This window comes from Lampetra planeri, chromosome 31, assembly GCF_965212315.1.
Source record: "Lampetra planeri chromosome 31, kcLamPlan1.2.h2, whole genome shotgun sequence".
NCBI lineage: Eukaryota > Metazoa > Chordata > Hyperoartia > Petromyzontiformes > Petromyzontidae > Lampetra > Lampetra planeri.
In genome coordinates, this window is record NC_136137.1 from 384,325 (window position 1) to 404,054 (window position 19,730).

Genomic DNA, 19,730 nt, shown 5'->3' on the forward strand with positions numbered 1-19,730 from the left:
TATTAATTTGAGTGGCTGGCCTGCGATTATGAGATGTCTTGAGCAACCAAGGTACATCACGTCTACGCAACTGATGTTTGGGTTGTGGGGCATCGCAAGTGTGGGTGCTGGCTGAGTTGCTCGTGAGTCGCCGTTTTGCTCTTTGACGTTGGCACGTGGGGGTGCGAGTTCACGGTGTAGTAACGTGACTGGCGCGCTCCACAGGCACCTGGCTGAGCTGATGTTCTACATGGAGGAGCTGCGGGCGCTCGTGCGCAAGTACGGGCCTGTCATGCAGCGCTACTACGTGCAGTACCTCTTCAGCTTTGACGCCGTTGCGCTCAACGAGCTCGTGCAGGTGCCCGCTTGCGCCCTCACAATCCCGAGTTTATTTCGCATCGACCCTGGACTAAATCGGTATCCGCTCTAACTCCTTTCGAACGGTCACGATTTTTCACACCACATACAGGGTTTAGTCGACTTGAGATGAGCAATGCCTTTGACCAAATCACCTGGAATGCACCTGACTTCGGACATTGAGCAGAGCCTGGATAGTGTTTGAATGGATGGCGACCGTGCGCATATTAGATACATAATAGGCGTCGTGGGTTGTAGAGGGGGAGCAGAAATATCACCCACACCCTACGACTTTAACCAACCCGCACGGACCATTGTGGTGAAGTATAGTCAAATAGCCGTGACGGCCCGCAAGGGAATAAGGAAGTCCTCATCCAATAGGTTGACCAAACGAGCTCTATATGTTGTTGTAAAAGATGAGCGATGCACTATGAAATAAAAATAAATATGCTGAAATGGTACTCGGCATGTGAGATTCTAGGGGCTGCTTTAGCAGTTCATGAGAATCAATAATTATCACACTTTAACACAACAAAACATCTATAGTCCAAACAAAGTAATGATTAGCAAAGGTAGAAGATGATCGTGATAATTATTTCAGTAAAGTAGCCTTTGCTTTCTCACTACAACCAATGCAAGCCCAAAGTTTTTCTCTCGCATTATTCCACACAGCCATTGATCAAAAATATTAGCTTTTATTTTTCAATACAAACCAATGTTTATTAATGATGTTGGTGATAAACCATTTCAATTTTAACCAGTGTGTAAACACAAGCCAGTGTTTATTAATGATGTTAGTGATAAAGTATTTCCATTCCAGTCGGTGAGGAAAATAAGTTGGCAGAATTTGTGTGTGTACAGAGCCTGTGTTACCCTCACACTGCTGCTGCTTCGTGGCCTGTGCCCTTTCCAGAATCTGTCTGTGTGCCCAGAGGACGAGTCCATCATCATGTCCTCTTTCGTCAACACCATGACCTCTCTGAGCGTCAAGCAGGGTGGGTTGTTTGCTCATGCACCGCGCCACCGATTTACTCTCGCGATTCACCTGTTTGGCTCACCGGAGTTTATGCCGTGGCTGTTTTCTGAGTGGTGGAGAGGGCACTTCCCACGGATGGAAAATGTAACACGATCAGTCAATTAAATTTAGACAAAACTCCAGCGCCTTTAAAAATAGCATCAGTTTGTTGTTTCAACAGTCTCTTGACCTATAATTCAGCCTAGCTAACCAGCAACAGTCTACAATAACAGGTGTAAATTCCTTTTTAAAATAGACCATGTCTATGTACTTTAGTGCAATTTTTTTAAGGCCTGACCAACATCAATCATATGTTTGTTAATGGAGAAAGTGATGGCAAGTATTTGTTGTTGGTTGCAGTTGAGGAAGGTGAGATGTTTGACTTCCGAGGCATGAGACTCGACTGGTTCCGGCTACAGGTAAAGACGCACCTTGAGTCCCCCACAATCACCGGAGAAGTCCCTGAATGCATTTCTCTACTTCCAGCTTAGTTGATCATACTCTCAAGATTGTGTTCCCTAATATTTATCCACATTTGACCAGAAAGTACCCAATCTCTTCTGTTCTCTGAAGCTCGGCTTGGTTGAGCCTGGATAATGCTTGGGTGGGTGACCACCATGCACAGCACCACAGCAGGTTGTTATTTGCTGCGGAGCTACGTGGTGGGTAGCACAGCGCAGTGCAAACATATATAATTGTAATGCCCTATGCTCTTATGTACCTGCTCTGCCTTCACCAACCTGCACTGACCAGCACGGTGAATTGCCTTCATTTAACCTCCGCAACCCACACGACATGGAGTCCCTCATCCAGAAGTGAATTGACAGAAGAGGTGTACATGTGCATTTTGGCCACAATTTCTTATAAAATGGCAATGCTGTTGCACAATGTATTCTTTAGAGGTACAGCACAGCCATTACTAATGGCAACACTCTTAATACTCTCACACAGATGCCTCGTACAGGATGACTGATTTTCCGTGTGATTGCAATCAAGTGACATCATCTACAGCCTGAAACCTGCCTCGTTCCTACCCTGGCAGATTCCTCAATGGCTGACCTTTCAAAACAATACCTCTTCAATAATATGAAATTTAATTTGAGCAGCTTGCTCTTAAAGTATGCATGTTAAATGCTGAAATGTGTCAAAACAGTGGTATTTTCACAGCATTAAACTTACTGCTTAGACCGTTAACAACTCGGTATTATTCTGTCTTTTCAGAGCTATGTGGAAATGTAAAGCTAGTCTTGTCTAATGGCAGTAATCGCAACATACCCTCGATTTGTGAAATGTTGCATCACTGATGTGTGTGGTATAAAAAGCTGCATTTTGAACAAGGCAACCCCGGTTGCAAAGGCGTTTGGGTTTATCACTGCAAGCTATACACCGTCGTATTTAATCTGGCGAAACATTAATTAGCTGGGTGCGTTGCTTTCGCTGCAGGCATACACGAGCGTGTCGCGCGCCTCCCTGCACCTCAAGGACCACTGTGACCTGGGCCGCATGATGAACACCATCGTGTTCCACACGCGGATGGTGGACTCGCTCGACGAGATGATGGTGGAGACCTCCGACCTCTCCACCTTCTGGTCTGAGCCTGCCATTGCACACAGCGTTGACACTGGTTACTCTGTGTTTTTCAATTATTTAACGACATGTTTTACTTTGAATAATCCCGTGAGTTGGATCATCTCAAATGCAAGGGTGCCGAGGGTGTCAAGTGACACATAAATAGCAAACGTAATGACACGCATAGAAACATTTCAAAATCTTAAACATGTACGGTATCAAGTACATTTATAGCAAGTCAAGAACAGGAACAAGACAGCCCAGGAAGCGTGCATGAACATTTCACTGCAATCCTATTCACAAATAAGTGTCGCGCACCACCGGTCAGGCAAAATGTGCAGCAAAGGGAGACTTGCAATCCCAAAGCGGTCCTTCCTGGTTAGGCCACGTCTTGTGCATTTCTTCCCTCAAAGATGCAACATTCGCTACTGCAGGCATCGTCACGAGTTAACCAAATGTTGAGAATGAATGGAAATGCTTTCCTCTCGTGGTTCAGTCATGTTTATTGATACACAAGATTAATATAACACGGTGGTTGTAGAGGTATGGTGAATGCCTGCTTGGATTTTTTATGTGTGGTATTTGAAAAAAGGCAACGAGCGTACACCAGTTTTAATCTTGTCGTGAATGTTCTCTTTGCAGTTTCCACAGCCGCCCGTTTGAGAAGATGTTTCAGCAGTGCCTGGAGCTGCCCTCCCAGTCGAGGCACTCCGTCGCCTTTCCACTCATCTGCTCACACTTCATGAGCTGCACCCATGAGCTTTGCCCCGAGGAGGTTGGAAACGCGAACGCATATGTCCACTCGCACGCACGGATGGACCACGCATACACGCCATGGGATGTAGGGATGTTTCTCTGTGTGGTGGTCCTCATAGCGTTGCTATGAATGTGTGCTATGTGTTAGCTTATTCAAACAAGCTGCACTAACTTTGTAGACAGTGGCTGTCTTAGCATATATGTGTGGTCATGGTCAAATTCTGTAACCTTTCTGACTTAACAGTAATCAACCCCACAGGTAGTCATTCCGGAAACAAATTGTACATTCTTTTCAAACAAGTTTACCCGTCATTGCCATTGAAAAATATTTTATCACACAGCGCTTAATAATTCTGGGTCGGAATGCGCGAGTAAAATTCCAATGTGTGTTGTACACCCTCATTTTACTTGCGTGATCTGATCCAGCAATCGATTGCAAATCATAATATTGTTGGCAAAAGCTTTAAAAGTAACAGCTTATTAAAATTTCGCCAATACATCTAATGTATTCAGTTATTGAGTGTTGTGCAATCTCACCAGGTTTTGGCAAAGACATTCCGACTTTTCACCCAGGCAATGGGAGAGCACAGACTCGAGTATTGCTTAACCTATCACTTAAATCGGGAGGCCTCACCGAGTCTCAATACTCGGGAGGGTCCTGCCAGATTTTTGCAGTAGGGGGTAATGTTGCTGCTGTGTAATCCAATTGAGTAATTTGCAGGTAATTCATCAGCTTTGGGATGTTTGGCCAATACCAATTATATTGTTTTTTTTCTTTTTTTTAGCTATGGGAGGAATCCGGAGAACCCGGAGGATACCCATGCAGAACAGGGGGAGAACAAAAAAAACCCACACAGAAAGGCGCCCGAGTCAGGAATCCAACCCAGGCCCTTCTTGCTGTGAGGCACAAGTGATACCACTGCGCCACCACCCTGCCATCCATGATAAAGTTTTTATAGAGTTCTGAGGGGCTATTGTCAGCGATGTCCCCCCACCTATTCGACCGGGGCACCCTTCCTTGTGGGTGTCTCGGGATAAATGGTGGGGAGAATAACGCTTATGGCTACGCTTCCCTGCTGGGTGCTATCCTGACCATGAGTGCCCAGCCCTACGCATCTAGCCCACAGGCCCCCCCTCTCGTGTGGTCACCTACAGTGGCATTGTTATTATTTTTACACTTTTATACATGTGAAGTCTCACTGAGTATCAAGACTGTTAACCTTTTCACAGCCTTGCTTTTTTTTTAAACTGTATGTCACCCTGCAGCCAGCCACTTGTTTAATTAATTGCTTTTGGAAATATTTTCAGAATGAATAGAGCATGCCCTTTCTTCCTTGTGCAATATCTTTCAATTTGACTTAAAACTTTTGTGACTGCAGGAAATCATATTATTTGGTTCTTTCGGTAAAGTCGCGTAGATAAAAAAATTATAATAATAAATAAAGTAAATAATAATAAAAAATACTAATGTAGACTCTAGCCTGGTTATTAAGTTTGGTGAGTGTACTGGTAGTGTATAATGTAGACTGTAGCCTGGTTCTTAACCTCGGTGAGTGTACTGGCAGTCTATAATGTAGACTTATTATTGGTTCTTTCAGTAATTGAAATAAAATCAAAACAAAAATCATGATGTTTCGATCGCAACACAAGCGGTCGTCATCAGGAAAAGGGGGGTTCGCCTCTAAAGGCAAACTGTGAAAGGTTTAGAGATGGGCGTAGCCCAAGTGTGTCAGCAGCATGGGCAGGGCAGCTAATGTTAATGTAGGAGAAGAAAAGTAACTACACCAATCAAAAGGCCGCCAGGCAATCATTGCACCTCGCTCCACACACCCACACTGCTGACGGTGGAGGTTGACAAGAAAACACAAATCAAGTCATGACCCAAAGTGGTTGATGACATCTTTCCAATGATTGCTGAGTTTATAACCATCCTCTCAGTTGAAATTGTGTCTGTGTCTGTATATATAGATGGCTTCATGAACTAATCTTTGTTGATAGCCAGTGGGCTGGCAAAGTCCCATCGTTTTAGAGAAATCAATTTCGTGTGAGCCAGCCGTATTAAATAATGATCAGCCACGGCAGAAGTATTGGTCCTACCGTGTTTCAAATCTGCCTTATGCTCACGAACACGGTCCGAGACATGTCGCTTAGTTTCCCCAATGTGGCTGCTGCCGCAGATACAGCTTAGTTTGTAGACGCCGGGATATTGCATGTCAGGAATCTTGTCCTTCACAGATAGGATCAGATCACAAATTTTACGTATTTTTATAATTTTAATACCGAAAGAACCAATAATAAGTCTACATTATAGACTGCCAGTACGCTCACCGAGGTTAGAAACCAGGATACAGTCTACATTTGTGTTTTTTTTGTATTCACTTAATTTTTTTTTTATGTCTATGTGACTTGACCGAAAGAACCACGAAATGGCAGCAGCAAACGCATGTGTGTAGCCCACAAACAAACCTGACATTCAGTCATGAGAAATATCGGGAGCGGCCACAGTGGAGGGAATTGCTAGCTCACAAAAATAGACGGGACTAGCTGTGCAAAGGTTAAGTCTTGCCATCCTTAATGTGGGACGCTCTTGGCCATGATCATCATTTATTGGCTTATGTTTAGATTATTTTGAGAACTCCCTGAACACTTTGCTGGCCACTCGTGTAATACATTGCGACTGATTGCGTCTGCTGCAATGCAGGTGTAATGGGGAGAGTGGTTGTAAAATCCTTAACGATATATAGGATGGGAGTCTGCATTGTCCAGATTAGGAAGGCCCATTGGCTTCATTGAGCATTGCACAACAGACACAACCTGAGCCATCACTTCTATGTAGTGGAGTAAATTAATGAATACATTTAGAATCAGGTTAAAGGCCCCTAATAAGTAATAAGTCTTTTCCAGTGGAAATGCTGACTGCATTTTATGGGAGCAATGCAAATACATTTATTTAATATCATGCACACTGGGCACTTAAAAATCACACGGGGAATATTTGACACAGTGGTATCTGTAAATGACGAGAGATACCCACCACTCGATAGTAACTGTTTGAGTGTGTCAGCTAAAATTCACAACCGATTAAACGCATGCAAATTTCCTGGCATTGCGTATGGCGTTGGTAATTGCTGATGTTTACTTTGACAGCGTCATCACATTGGTGACCGCAGCCTCTCGCTTTGCAACTTCTTCCTGGATGAGATGGCCAAGCAAGCACGCAACCTCATCACGGATATCTGCTCCGAGCAGTGTGCCCTCAGTGACCAGGTACGTGCTGTATACCAATGGCCTTTCATTCTAGGCAAGTTTACTGGCAGAGCTAAGAATGCTCCTGCTTGTTTTCAAATCCTAATTAGGAACATGAGTTTCACAGGAAGTGTGGTCAAGTGTATAAAATGGGAACTTGTGGTACGCAGTTCAGAATTTTCTTGGTGTTTGTATGCGCGTTTGTGCAACAGCCTCGTAGTTATCGCACTGCGGCTGGGTGCGGTCCAGGCCACACCTCCCCCTCTTGTGTGCCAAGCCGGCCTTCATAGTTGCTCGCAAACAGCACTTGCCCCCACCAGTCAATAAGGCTGCACAGGGATATTGGTCTTTATCTTACCTTTTGTGTGTGCGTGCACACTTTTGTGTTTTGTGTGGGTGGCATCTTATAATCAGCTGCTGCCCAAGCACTGTGCCAAGACTATCAGCCAGGCGGTGAGCAAGAAGTCCAAAAAGCAGGCACAGAAGAAAGGGGAAACGGAGAAAGAAAAACCCGGAGTGGAGAGCATGCGCAAGGATCGTCTTATCAGCACCAAGTGAGCGCTGCGTTGTCTGCATTGCGGTCGATCCAGTAGCCAAAAACCCCTCTTAAATGTGACCAATGCACTCTTTCCTTTCATCGGCGATTTAATAAATAATTGATACTTAAGAGGTAGTTTTTAGACCCTGGGTTTGAATCAAGCCCCAGCCACCTGTGATTAAGACCAAGTCCTCTTTTGTTGCTATTTGATTATCCCAGGCCAGTCACCAATGACTGCAAAAAAATAATCTTGTAATAATATCGGTTTGGCTGACATGCGATGAACATTAACCACTGTAGCTGGGCACATGGGAATGTGCGGCCTCTTTTATGTGGCTCAGAGGTCAAACGAAAGAGATCTCGGGAGTACAGCGGTACCTTGACTTTCGTCACTTCGCTCTTTCAGTCGTTTTCAATTATTACCACATTTCAAATTTCATCCACGTGCTTTTGTCTTTCCTCCGATTTCATCCCAAACCTTCCACGGCGTTCGCGCCACGTGCCATCTTTTTCGTTGAGTCTTTGAATGGAGTCGTTCAGTGAGCATCTCTTATATTTGTGTTTATTCATAAACTAGAGGTTGTTCGGGGGCGCCACAGGCGCCCCCTCATAACCATTTACGGCCTTCGGCCAGGAAAGTCACGAAAAAAATTGCGCACGAACGACGCATTTACGCAAGCACCCGATGTACCGTTTTGAAGTTTTAAAATGAAACATCTTTGAATTGTATTATGTTTTGAATTCGATAATTGTATTTCTTCATTGAAAGCTTATATCATTTTACATCTGGAAGACTTCACTGAAAAGGATACTTCACGTGAATTTTCTCTCGTCGTTAAGTAGATGGCCTTGCTGGGGGTTCGGTTCGATGCGGACTTTCACCTGTTTGGGATTGCGGGATCGAGATAAGGCGACATTAGAGCTGCTGGCCGTGCGTGAAGACCGCCGTCTGCAGATCGATTCCAACGTAATCGAACGTCTGTCCCTGTGCCTCCGTCTTTCATGCAGAGGGCGCGTAGGTTTGCAGCGGCCCCTGCATGAAAACGACGGAAAGTGCAGCGTTCATCAGAGATAGATAAAGTTGTGCGCTTATATAAGAGTATTATTAATACTGTGCTTCTTTCTGTTATTATCCTGTAAACAATTAATAGTTTTTTTTGTGATAACAGTATAATACTACAGTGTTCATAGTTATTTTCGTGATTATAAAACACGTGTACAGTATTCATACTGTGCTTATTTTTGTGATTACTGTAAAATACTTTTTTTTGTGCCTTAATATATTCATAATGGGTCCTAAAGTGTGGTGATAAAGCTAAAATAGCTCATAAGGTTCTCAATTTGCAAGAAAAGCTTGACAGAATCAAACTTAACGAGCGAGGCTAAATAAAGGCTCTGCTTTGACATTCGTCCGTGCGCTGGTCCCTTACCAGACGAAAGTGCGAGGTATTCCTGTAGTTCTATGATGTCCACCTCTGTGGTTCGTTTCCCTAACATGCAAGGTTACACTGCCATTTGAGAGAAGAATTCAAATATATTATTTGTAATGTGATGTGAAACTGACTGCACAATCGGGATAACATTGGGGGGGGGGAAATGTAAGTAAATCAATATTCAGTGCCAATATTGGAGGCAGGTTTTTAATGTGGGTTTCAACGCGCACGGGCTTCTGTCTGGCTGCCTTGCTGTGTGAAGTCTGGACAAGTTGCACACGGCACTGGTGGAGCTCTGTTTCGCCATCAACTACGCCCCGTCCATCGTGGTGTGGGACCACACCTTCACACCGCGCGAGTATCTCGCCCTGCACCTGGAGTACCGCTTTACAAAGTACGCACAAGTGCACAGATGCATGTGCGAACGGATTACACGCACGCACACACACACAGATTGACGTGTTCCCCTTGATTGGGTTTTATTCTGAGTTTCGCGCGCAAGCGTTAGTCGTGGCAGTTTGGTGGTAAAGTACTCCCAAAGACGTCGTCTCATTTAGCAAAGAGACTGCTTCAATACAAGTTTTAACATTAAAATATGATCTGTCACATACATCACAATGTGTGTTTAAAGATGGGATGTGAAATTGGATAGCTCTGTGGGAAGCAGAAGTTTTATATGAATTCATACATTTGTTAGCTCCCTTTGATACGACGCTCAGTCAGGCCATTGTAGTGTTCCTCTTTTTGTGGTATGGCCCATTTTTGGCTAAACAGATATTCCTGAATTTAGTGTTTTTCAGTACAAGATACAGTGTTTACCTGTGACTGCTATCACACTTTCACGCTTGCAAACACGATGGGTGAGTGTCTGGTTTTGTTGTCGCGGCACGCAGGGCCATCGTGGGCATGACGATGTACAACCAGGCGACGCAAGAGATCGCCAAGCCCTCGGAGCTGCTCACCAGCGTCAAGGCCTACATGTCGGTGCTGCAGTCCATCGAGAACTTTGTTCAAATCGACATCACGCGCGTGTTCAACAACGTGCTGCTGCAGCAGACGCAACACATGGACAGCCACGGTGACACCACCATCACCACGCTGTACACCAACTGGTGAGGACCACATCTCGCTGACATCTCACCGAGGTTTCACTGGTGTTTGGCCACAGCGTCTGTGATGAGAAGTTCAGCCATCAGTTGTTCATCATTGAACTACTTGAGTGAACGTCAAAACTGAAAATCGAACAAATGGAAAAAATTGGTTCTGGTGTGAAACACTGACTGGAGGTGGAGTTTAGGTGTAATGTTTGGGTTCACAAAGTCGGCCAGTCCTTGTATCCCATTGGCTAGTCTATTTGGGCTGGAGTTAGGGCCAGCATTTGCTTGGTTAGTACACTTAATCTGCAAACGTTTTTCCCCCTCCACCCTATTGCAACATACGGCTGGTTTCGGTTTTTGGCAGCATTTTAGTTTCCAGTTTGTAAAGTGCCATGCTGTGCAGCTGGCCGTGGGATGTTGATCTGTGTGGGTACGACGCTGACCCCACCGTCTGTGTGGCAGGTACTTGGAGACCCTGCTGAGGCAGGTGAGCAATGGCTTCATCGCGTATTCCCCGGCCATGAAGGCGTTCATCAACCTGCCCACGGAGAACGAGCTCACGTTCAACGCGGAGGAGTACTCGGACATAACCGGTGCGCTCCCACTGCGGGTATCGGTGAAAATGTTTTTATCATGGAAGCAGTCTTCACAATTAAATATACTGCTGAGGGTGGAGTGGTGGTGCCATGGTTAGTGCGTTGCACCACAAACCCACTAAGTCAGATATTACCACAGCTAACATCGGTGGTGATTAATGGTTCATACCAAAGCTCCCTGACAAATGGGCCGTTCCCAAAAGGTTTTGTTGCATCGAGCACATGAGATAAGGCGAATCCATACAAGTTCTGAACACGATGTCTGTGTGTGCATCGACTCTCGCTGCAGAGATGCGAGCGCTGGCCGAGCTGTTGGGACCGTACGGAATGAAGTTCCTCAACGAGAGCCTCATGTGGCACATCTCCTCCCAGGTGGCCGAGTTGAAGGTGGGTGCGACTCGTTCATGCCACAGTCGCTGCACGACGATACTAGAAGTTACAAGTGTACTCTTCAAAAGGAAGGCCTGCATTCATGTTCCACGTGATGTTGCTACTCGTAATGCTTTTGTATTCATCACGATGGGTTTGACTAATGTTAAGACTGTCCTGAAACTGGATAAATATATTTCCAGACACAACAACAATAACAATAGCCGCCATTCTCCACAAGGTAACAGTGATGTTGCCACAGTACTTGTGCCAAGCTTAGGTGCACTTTGTAGCCACATGAAGTGTCGGATACTCCCTAGCAGGAGGTCAAGTGTTTGTCAGAGGTTAATTGACTGGCAGATGCAACACCTGTTCTCCAAGTGCCGAACAAACACACACTCGCACGCACGAAGCATGCAATAAAGGCTAAACCACTCGTGTAACAATCTCCCTACCTGCAGAAACTGGTGATGGAGAACATGGAAGTTCTGATGCACATGAGGACGAGCTTTGACAAGCCCGAACACATGGCAGCACTTTTCAAGAAGCTCCAGTGTACGTGTCAGCCGTGTGCCTTTTGCAAACCTTTAACCAAACCCACACCGGTGAATTTGCATACCCCCCCCGGGCTGTACCGTTCGGTACAGGATGAGCTAAAGTTCCTGTGTCGGTGTGGCCTGTGCTGCAGCTGTCGACAGTGTGCTCAAGCGGATGACCATCATCGGCGTGATCCTGTCCTTCCGATCCCTGGCACAGGAGGCGCTGCGTGATGTGAGTCATTGCACGCATCGCACCAAGATTGTCACTTTGATCGCTCGGGGCCTGAGCCAGGCAGTAGAGTCCAACCCATTTCATCTTCTCACCTTCACGTGTGAGATGTGACCATCATATTGAATCGCGTTAACTAACAGTTTTGTCATTTTTGCACTCGACATTAAATCGTGTATATATATATGAAAAGGTTGAGTTTTTAGAAGTACTGGATTAACAGCTCAGGAACATTTAATATGCAACCAGAATTATTTTATTAAAGCCCACCCAGAATTTGCAAAGTAGTGACCTTAAACGTAATTTTATTGGTCTAATTATTCTGTCTGATGAAAAAAATTACTATTTGGCACATCCTACTGTGGTGTAATGCCACCAATGTTGTTTGTTTATTTGTTTAAATACAGTGCTTGCTGTGCAATGAAACACAACAATGTGTGTGCATGTCTTCTCTAGGTGTTATCCCATCACATTCCGTTCTTACTCAGCTCCATTAAGGACTTTAAGGACCACATACCTCGTGAGACGGATATCAAGGTAATGTGCACTCCTGAGATCATTGACTATGCGATAACACTCGCGTAGCAGAGTGGTATTGAGACAAAGTGCTTATTTCTCTTATCTTTCGACGATACATTTTTCTTCATAATATATGGACATATTGTTTCTGAGAAGTTCAACAAATTTTAGCCGATTTAGAAAAATATAAGAATTAGTTGAAGTAAATATAATCTTTAAAGCCTCTACATTTGCCAAAGGCCCCCCCACCCTATCTTGTTTTTAATATAGAAGAGCATTCTCAGAATTGCTACAATGTTGTGGAAGTGACTAAAACACCGAGATCTTAACCTAGCGTGCACGTACCCCCTGGGGGTGCGAGATGCCCTTTCTGGGCGTGCGAGACATGGCAGATTTTTTTTTATAAATCATCAAAACACATTATGTACGGGCACGTAAGTGAAACTACTTTGTTTGATCAAACCTATGTATTTATTTACATATATTTTTTAGCGATTGAGAACCAAAGGGGTGGTGCAAGGCTGCAGTAAAGGTTAATAATCACTGACCTTGATAATCATAAGTACTCTTCCTAGATGTGTGAAATCATTATACACGACGTACCAGATGACAGTGATGATGCTGCATATGGTGCAGGTGGCGATGGGGGTGTACGAGCTGTCGTCTGCCGCGGGGCTGCCGTGCGAGATCGACCCGGCCCTCGTCCTCGCGCTCACCTCACAGAAAGGGGGTAAGATGAGCGGTCTTCTTTCGTACGGCTGATGTAGATGCAGAGCAACACCTACGATTTCACATCCAGATGGTTAAGCCAGATAACCGCGTCAGGAGCAGCAGAGTGAATCGCCGTAATGTCTCCTCCGTATGTGTAGATGGGGCAATGCGCTGTTCTGGTCTCTTTTCTGGATAACCACAGTCGCACACTGGAGAGTTTTTAATTTCCCATTCGTGCATCGGGTATCCGCATCTATTGTCATGGTTTGTGCAGATGCGGTTTAGGGTGGACCATGAGCTGTGACCAAAGCTGACAACGACGAATTGGGGACATTTATGGAGACATTCCTGGAGACTAACTCCCAAGTGGCTGCCGCAGTTACTTCTGAGACATTAAATGGTGCATTGCGAATGTTTTACAAGGGAGATCACTTATGGTCACAAAACGACAAACGCATCGTGACAATGTGCGATTGCACAGCCTGGTTAAATGTGCATCGTCATATAAATAGTGACGGGTGAACAGTAGCGAACATTGTTTGCTTAACATCTGACGTGTACTCCACACATTGCACCTCCCTGCAGAAAACCTGTCTCCAGAGGAAGAGTACAAGATTGCCTGCCTTCTCATGGTTTTTGTGGCTGTGGCCATTCCGACCCTGGCCAGCAACCCACTCTCCCAGTACAGCCCACTTCTGGAAGGCATGTTCTCCCCCCCCTCTCACTGTATTTGTCCGACTTCTCGTCACTATTCTCGCATATCGCTCTCCTGCCGTTTGATTGACCGCAAAATGTGCCGTACGCCACAGCGAGCACCTTGAGCAACCGGTGAATGCTCATTGCAGGTCACGTGAACAACATCCACTGCCTGGCCAAAGCCGTGAACCAGATTGCAGCAGCGCTGTTCACCATCCACAAGGGCAGCATCGAGGATCGACTCAAGGAGTTCTTGGCGGTGCGTTTCCCCCCCTTGGCTCCCGGTTTCTCCTGGCAAGGCTTTAAATAACCACCCAAACTGGCCCCCACACACATTTAGTGGAGAAGTCCTTCAAGGGACATTGTGTGAGATTATGTATGCTGTGTTTAAGATTTGTTTTCTTTTATAATTATTTTCTATGAGTGTTCAGATTCTTCTAAACCAAAATATTCATTATCTTGAAAGATTGGCTGCTCTGATTTTATTTCCCCATTTGCTTCTACTCTGCACCTCATCCCTTGTCACGTCCACTGTCCTCATATCTCTCTCACTCCACGAAATATTTCCATCTTACCCTCGGCCTCCTTCTTCTCTGCCATGTACCGTCATCAGGTTTAAAATAGTTGTTCTTACATTTATTTCACAGTATTTGTTAAATATTTATAGAAGAACCCAGTACATAATGTAGGACACAATATTTTTTAAAGAAAAGTCATTTGACAGTTGGAATAGAATATATCTACACTGCAGATGCTCAATTGTTTGCTCATTATTGTGTCTTTATTCTCATTGTCTCTGAATTATCTCAGCTGGCCTCCTCCAGTCTGCTGAAGATTGGACAAGAGACGGACAAAGTGTCGACCAGAAACCGTGAATCTGTCTACCTCCTGCTAGATATGGTGAGGATGGATGTGGTGCTAATATGGTGCAAAACGGCAGCCAATTATAGGGCTGCTTATCCATAACACATTGTGGATCCTCTGAACCATCGCAATATCACACTCAGAGTCAGGTGTGTGCCGTAGTAATTTTGAATATAGCGGTGGTGCGGTTACTCACTGCGTGGTTATCAGCCACAGAGTTATGGCCTCCAAAAGTTACTTTTTGTTTAGAACAATGAGTCATGGGGTTAAAATGGGGCAGGGTAATAACAATACATCTTAGACCACTTTTACTTCAAGAACAATGCATTCAAATGTAAAGACATGACGCTAGATCTGCCGCATTACGTTGCAGTTACTCTTCACTAGCAGTGCTGTCATGCGTGTAGTCGGGCCGGAGCCGCCACCTATTCACGTTTGTGTGTGTGCGCAAATGTCGGTGTGTCGTACAGATAGTCCAGGAGTCCCCGTTCCTGACGATGGACCTGCTGGAATCGTGCTTTCCCTACGTCCTGCTGCGTAACGCCTACCACGCCGTCTACAAGCAGGGGCTGAGCGCCGCCTCCTAGAGTGCTCGCCACACCCAACGTTGCCCGTTGACGTCTTTCTATCACGTTCGTCTGTTCCGCCCACTTTTGTGTCAAGTGAGTGTGGTGTTATTCTGTCTGTCGTGGCGTCCTCGTTGAAGAGAGTTACTTTGCACAATGAAATCTTTTGACATGTGCCTCGGTGTGCGTTGCCTCGGCCCTACAGCAGACAGGCTGTCCCATGTGCCCTGCACGAGGGTGTTCGTCTGAACGATTGCGTAATTCGTGGGCAATCACCTGGTGGTTGTGCTGGCAGGCATTCGCATGGGGGCAGTGTTTACCTTTTGATTTTTAGAAAGTTTAATCTTGTATAAGAGGTGGTGCCAAAAATCCCACGTCTTTTGTAAATTAGCAGATCCCCTTCACATTAGTCACGGCAGTGTCAATCCCTTCAAAGATTGAGTTCTCAGGGCAAAGTAAACTATGACGTCAGACTTAGTTGCTGCACGATTTAATGTTGTTGTAAATGATAAATATATCTTCCCAGAAAAATGGAAGGACAATGAAGGAGGTCAACAGTTAAGCATGGCAGAAGTTGATTTCTAAAAATCTGTTAATTGGAATGAGTAGAAGCCAAACATGGCCATTGTGTGACTCAAATACTTCCTTCTGTTTGAGATGAGAAAGTTCAAAGCATCTGGTTATCCCATTACTCCCGACTAGAGAGTAGCAGGAAATCAAGAGCTCAGAGTCGATCCAAGGTTACTGCGGTGACCATATGCCAACACTTGTTGGAAAGCCAACCACATGGCTTGCAACTTTACATGTGGTAATAAAATATACCAGAAACATGACAAAATAGAATGCTCCTATTGAAAACGAAGCTGTAGAGATTTCTTATGGTGTGAACCGACAAAAATGCACACAGACATGTGCTTGACATGCAGAGCAGCTCAGAGTTGGTTTGGGATTGGCGTGTTGCTTGCCATTGCTAGTTCAGTGGTGGCACACGTTCTGTGCTTGGCACAAAGGTTTCCTGTATGGGTTCGAGGCAGGCACCTGTCTTCATGCAAATGCTCCTCAACCCCCTGTGGGTTTCGTGTATCGGTGAAGCTCTGAAACTGAAAGCTGCCGTTGCATTGTGGGTCCTGTATTGTGCCGACCTAGTAAGTCTGAGGAATGGGTTGATGGCAGTTGATTTGCACGTGTGGAAAAACATTCAAAAATTTGTATTTAAAGGTTTTAGTGTTTCCAAAAATGTAAACTGTTAATGTAACCTCTTAGCATTATTTTACTTTTTTTAACTGCATTTGAAACTTGCATTACAAACTGCACTGATTAATGCTTATATTTTCTGGTTCAAATTTTGCGTTTTCAGATTGTGCCATTCATTTGTGGCATTTTGTGGGCGAATATTCTGTCGGATACATGCAATGGTGTGATCACTGAAGCATTTGGGCTTATGCCCTGCATGGCTAGTCCTGTTTTACTTTTGCTGTTGCGAAAACATGCACCCTCCTAAATTGGGCATCCTCTATCACAATAAAAGGGCAAAAAGCTTGCGATGTTCACTGTGCAGAGCTGTTTTGAGCAGCTCTTTCAGATCCTGTCCTGAGCAAGGAGTCGTGCCCAGGCAGTCAACATCACCACAGGTGGTGGTGTAGATCAGAGAAGTACGGACGGAGGTTGTGGCACCGTGTGCCTCTGGTTATTCTTCATAGCTGGCAATAGGCACTCACTCTTCTGTCACCGAATGCTTTGTTTTCTCCATGCCATGTGTAGTAGTAAATGACTCTCATACTTGCTCTTGTTTACATATTGTAACATAAACATGAATTCAGACTTTCGGGTTATCTTTTAGATGTTTTTTTAATTATATTAGCAGACTTTTTTGTTAAGTTGCCTGGTGGAAGTGAAGATGCACATCACTGATTATTATTATTTGCTCTTTACTCATCACTGGTCTAGATTTGTGTATATATATTCAGTGTTAACTTGCAATTTTCATAATTTTGAATATTCAGCAAACAATAAGAAAGCATTTACACCACTTACTATTCCTTTAGATTTCGGTTTGTTTGATACGATTATATGCATTAATTTACACGTATTATAATATCTGAAAATTTGTACAAAATGAAAAATGTGTAATTTTACTTTTTTCATAAATATTCTTTGTGTTAAGATAGTATGGACAAAAATGCATGTCCGAAGTGTGGCAGTGGGGCGAGGTCTTCACTCTCCCTCCATCTCTTGTAGAGCCAGTCACCTCTATTGATCCACTCTTCCTCGACATGAGTCTGATGATATTTCACCTAACTGTGCAAAGTGAGCAGTTGTCTTCATTTTTTTGGAAAATTTAAACACAAAACATTCTGCCCAGTGTATTTCACAACCTCAAGTTATATTCTTTGGGTTAACATGGGTATGATGCACACCGAAGCCACACATTACCACAAAGACATGCATTTGTGTTAAGTTATCACTTTGCAGATTATTAAACTGGAATACAAATATACATTTTCAAACTGAAGTGTGTAACAATACGCGGTGCAATGTGAAACGGTTGTTCATGCTGACTGTAGTGTGGCTGAGGCCAAATTCATCTTTTGAGTTTTTTGAAAAATAATTTCCTAAAAGTGATCTGGCAGATTTTGATATTCATTACTGGTCAATGTGTTTCCATTTTTAAAGTTTGTTTCAAATGTCCCTGCGGGAATTTGAAACGATTGACTTAACTGCGTTTAAGTGCGTCGTATTGCCGGAGGGTTATGGGTCAGATGGGTTTTTTTAGACGGTGATGAAAACTGAGTTTGAGTTTTTTTTATGGTTTGCAATTTACTGTATGTGATGTCATTGTCTTGTTTTGGTTTCATTATCTTTGTTATAGTTTTCAAGACTTTGCCATTTCCACTGTAAGCTAAGCAACTTAGAACACAAGCATCGAGCAAGCTGGTTATATATACGGTATGTGCGTGTCTGTTATATCCGCACGACTCTGACAAGGTGCGTGTCCAAACAAGCGTCTTAACACAAATGGTTTAAATGGTGGCACGAATGGCCTGGGTTGACAATGCTCTTATACGTGTTTGTTTTATGAATGAGATTTTGCATCATTTGACAATTAAAAAAATAGAATATTAATATTTACAGCTGTATAAACATTGCATCTGAAACGTAAAAATGTTCCGTGTAGAGTGACCAAACTTGGAACGATATTTTTAACGAGTTAAACTTTCCAAGGCTTGCACTGTATGCTTATCGAGTTTATCCTCTTTCTAGTGTGCAGGTTGCTACTGTATATCGTTGCGGCGGTAATTGTCGTGAACTGCATTAGCACACGAGCGAAACGCTTGGCCCCCGCTTCCTCTATAGTCGAGAGAAGTGGCACGATGCAGTGGCGTGCGCGGCCACGTGCCCGCTACTGTACTGCAGCCGAGGGTGCTCCGAACTGCATGGGGTCTCCATCGACAATAAATGAAGGTTTGAAGACTCCTTGGTGATTGTCTCTGTTTGCTGCTCACCCCCGCGTCGATGTGAAGGACTGAAAGGGGGAGTATTTGTGCCAGTTCCCTGCGCATCGTAGCCCCTGCTTCAGGTCCGTTCACGAGTGTGTGTTTGGACTGCAACAATGGGTGCTCTGATTCTACGATCATCAAGAACCAGGTTCTGCTGATCCAGAAATACCCCAGGAATGAGCGTCGGTGTCTTGAATCGTTACGAGTCATGAAGCTCCATGAGCTTCGCCCCTCCCATTCCATCCTCCCAGCCCATAGGCAACAGGTAAATGATTCTAGATTTGAAGCTTTCGTGACTGCAAGGAATCATCTTCTTAGGTTCTTTCGGTAAAGTCACGTAGAAAGTAAAATAAAATAAAAACAAAAATCACGACGTTTCGGAGGCAACACAAGTCTCCGTCATCAGGTGGGACCGTCACAGCCAGATTAGCTGTATCAAGTGAGGCAATGATTCAAGATGTAATCCCTTAAAAGCGAGTTGAGGGGGGAGGGAGAGGGAGGGGGGAGCTCATCAGACTATGGTAGCCAATGAAAGGAACGTATCGGGAGGGAGGGGGGGCGAGGCCAAAAGAGTGGGCGATGGACGTGGAAGCGCTTGTGCCCAAGCGGCCAATTACTGCACACGCCAACACAAAACAGGTAAATGTTTTATTTACCTAGAGGGTGCAAGGATTCCACTAACAGAGCACGTCGACTCACGCGACCACCGGCATCAGTCTACCACGTGCTCTGCTCATGGTGACCTTGCGCTTTCTCGCCGAGTCCGGCTCACGGTTTTTTTGTCGAGGCTGCGTTTGAAAGGAAGCCGGTGAAAAGATTCGAGGGGGGCAATCCCCTTTGTTGAATCAAGCCACATGCTGCCTATGCTGCTGCTGCTGCTTCTATTGACCCTCAACCAAGGGTTAGGGGTCAATCATTGATGCACAAGGCATCTCGCACAGACACGCTTTGGTGATGGCAACTGTTATTTACATGCTATAACTTGTGCACAAATTAGGTTTTTTATTTCTTGCAAGCCACATGTTTACACTTTGCCTGACTACACCCTGACTTTGCTGGACACATGAAAAAAATGTGACTTGTGTGCATCAACATTTACCATTTAACATGTGGTAACAAATAAAGTACATGGTTTATTGTTCTGTGATGTATTT

General features: G+C 44.6%; 1 protein-coding gene and 1 long non-coding RNA gene across 10 annotated transcripts in view; both read left to right on the forward strand.

Moving 5' to 3' along the window:
• LOC144729038 (nck-associated protein 1-like) overlaps positions 1 to 18,550 on the forward strand; it is a 31,104-nt gene extending 12,554 nt beyond the window's left edge. For 5 of the 9 annotated variants that reach the window (XM_078608870.1, XM_078608871.1, XM_078608872.1 and 2 more), the window contains 20 exons: positions 205 to 337; positions 1,250 to 1,331; positions 1,712 to 1,770; positions 2,795 to 2,940; positions 3,563 to 3,695; positions 4,462 to 4,575; positions 6,824 to 6,943; positions 7,337 to 7,476; positions 9,156 to 9,287; positions 9,787 to 10,005; positions 10,453 to 10,583; positions 10,876 to 10,973; positions 11,417 to 11,510; positions 11,644 to 11,726; positions 12,180 to 12,260; positions 12,879 to 12,972; positions 13,539 to 13,655; positions 13,799 to 13,908; positions 14,460 to 14,549; positions 14,984 to 18,550. In XM_078608870.1, coding sequence (XP_078464996.1) covers positions 205 to 337; positions 1,250 to 1,331; positions 1,712 to 1,770; positions 2,795 to 2,940; positions 3,563 to 3,695; positions 4,462 to 4,575; positions 6,824 to 6,943; positions 7,337 to 7,476; positions 9,156 to 9,287; positions 9,787 to 10,005; positions 10,453 to 10,583; positions 10,876 to 10,973; positions 11,417 to 11,510; positions 11,644 to 11,726; positions 12,180 to 12,260; positions 12,879 to 12,972; positions 13,539 to 13,655; positions 13,799 to 13,908; positions 14,460 to 14,549; positions 14,984 to 15,100 — 2,293 coding nt within the window. In that variant the 3' untranslated portion in view covers positions 15,101 to 18,550. The remainder of the gene's footprint in view (positions 1 to 204; positions 338 to 1,249; positions 1,332 to 1,711; positions 1,771 to 2,794; positions 2,941 to 3,562; positions 3,696 to 4,461; positions 4,576 to 6,823; positions 6,944 to 7,336; positions 7,477 to 9,155; positions 9,288 to 9,786; positions 10,006 to 10,452; positions 10,584 to 10,875; positions 10,974 to 11,416; positions 11,511 to 11,643; positions 11,727 to 12,179; positions 12,261 to 12,878; positions 12,973 to 13,538; positions 13,656 to 13,798; positions 13,909 to 14,459; positions 14,550 to 14,983) is intronic. The other 4 variants (XM_078608874.1, XM_078608875.1, XM_078608878.1 and 1 more) reach the window with 1 other exon arrangement.
• Positions 18,551 to 18,685: 135 nt separating this feature from the next.
• LOC144729041 (uncharacterized) lies at positions 18,686 to 19,718 on the forward strand. The gene is made up of 2 exons (XR_013587616.1): positions 18,686 to 18,841; positions 19,216 to 19,718. It is a non-coding gene; the product is annotated as an uncharacterized LOC144729041 (long non-coding RNA).
• The last annotated feature ends 12 nt before the right edge of the window (positions 19,719 to 19,730 follow it).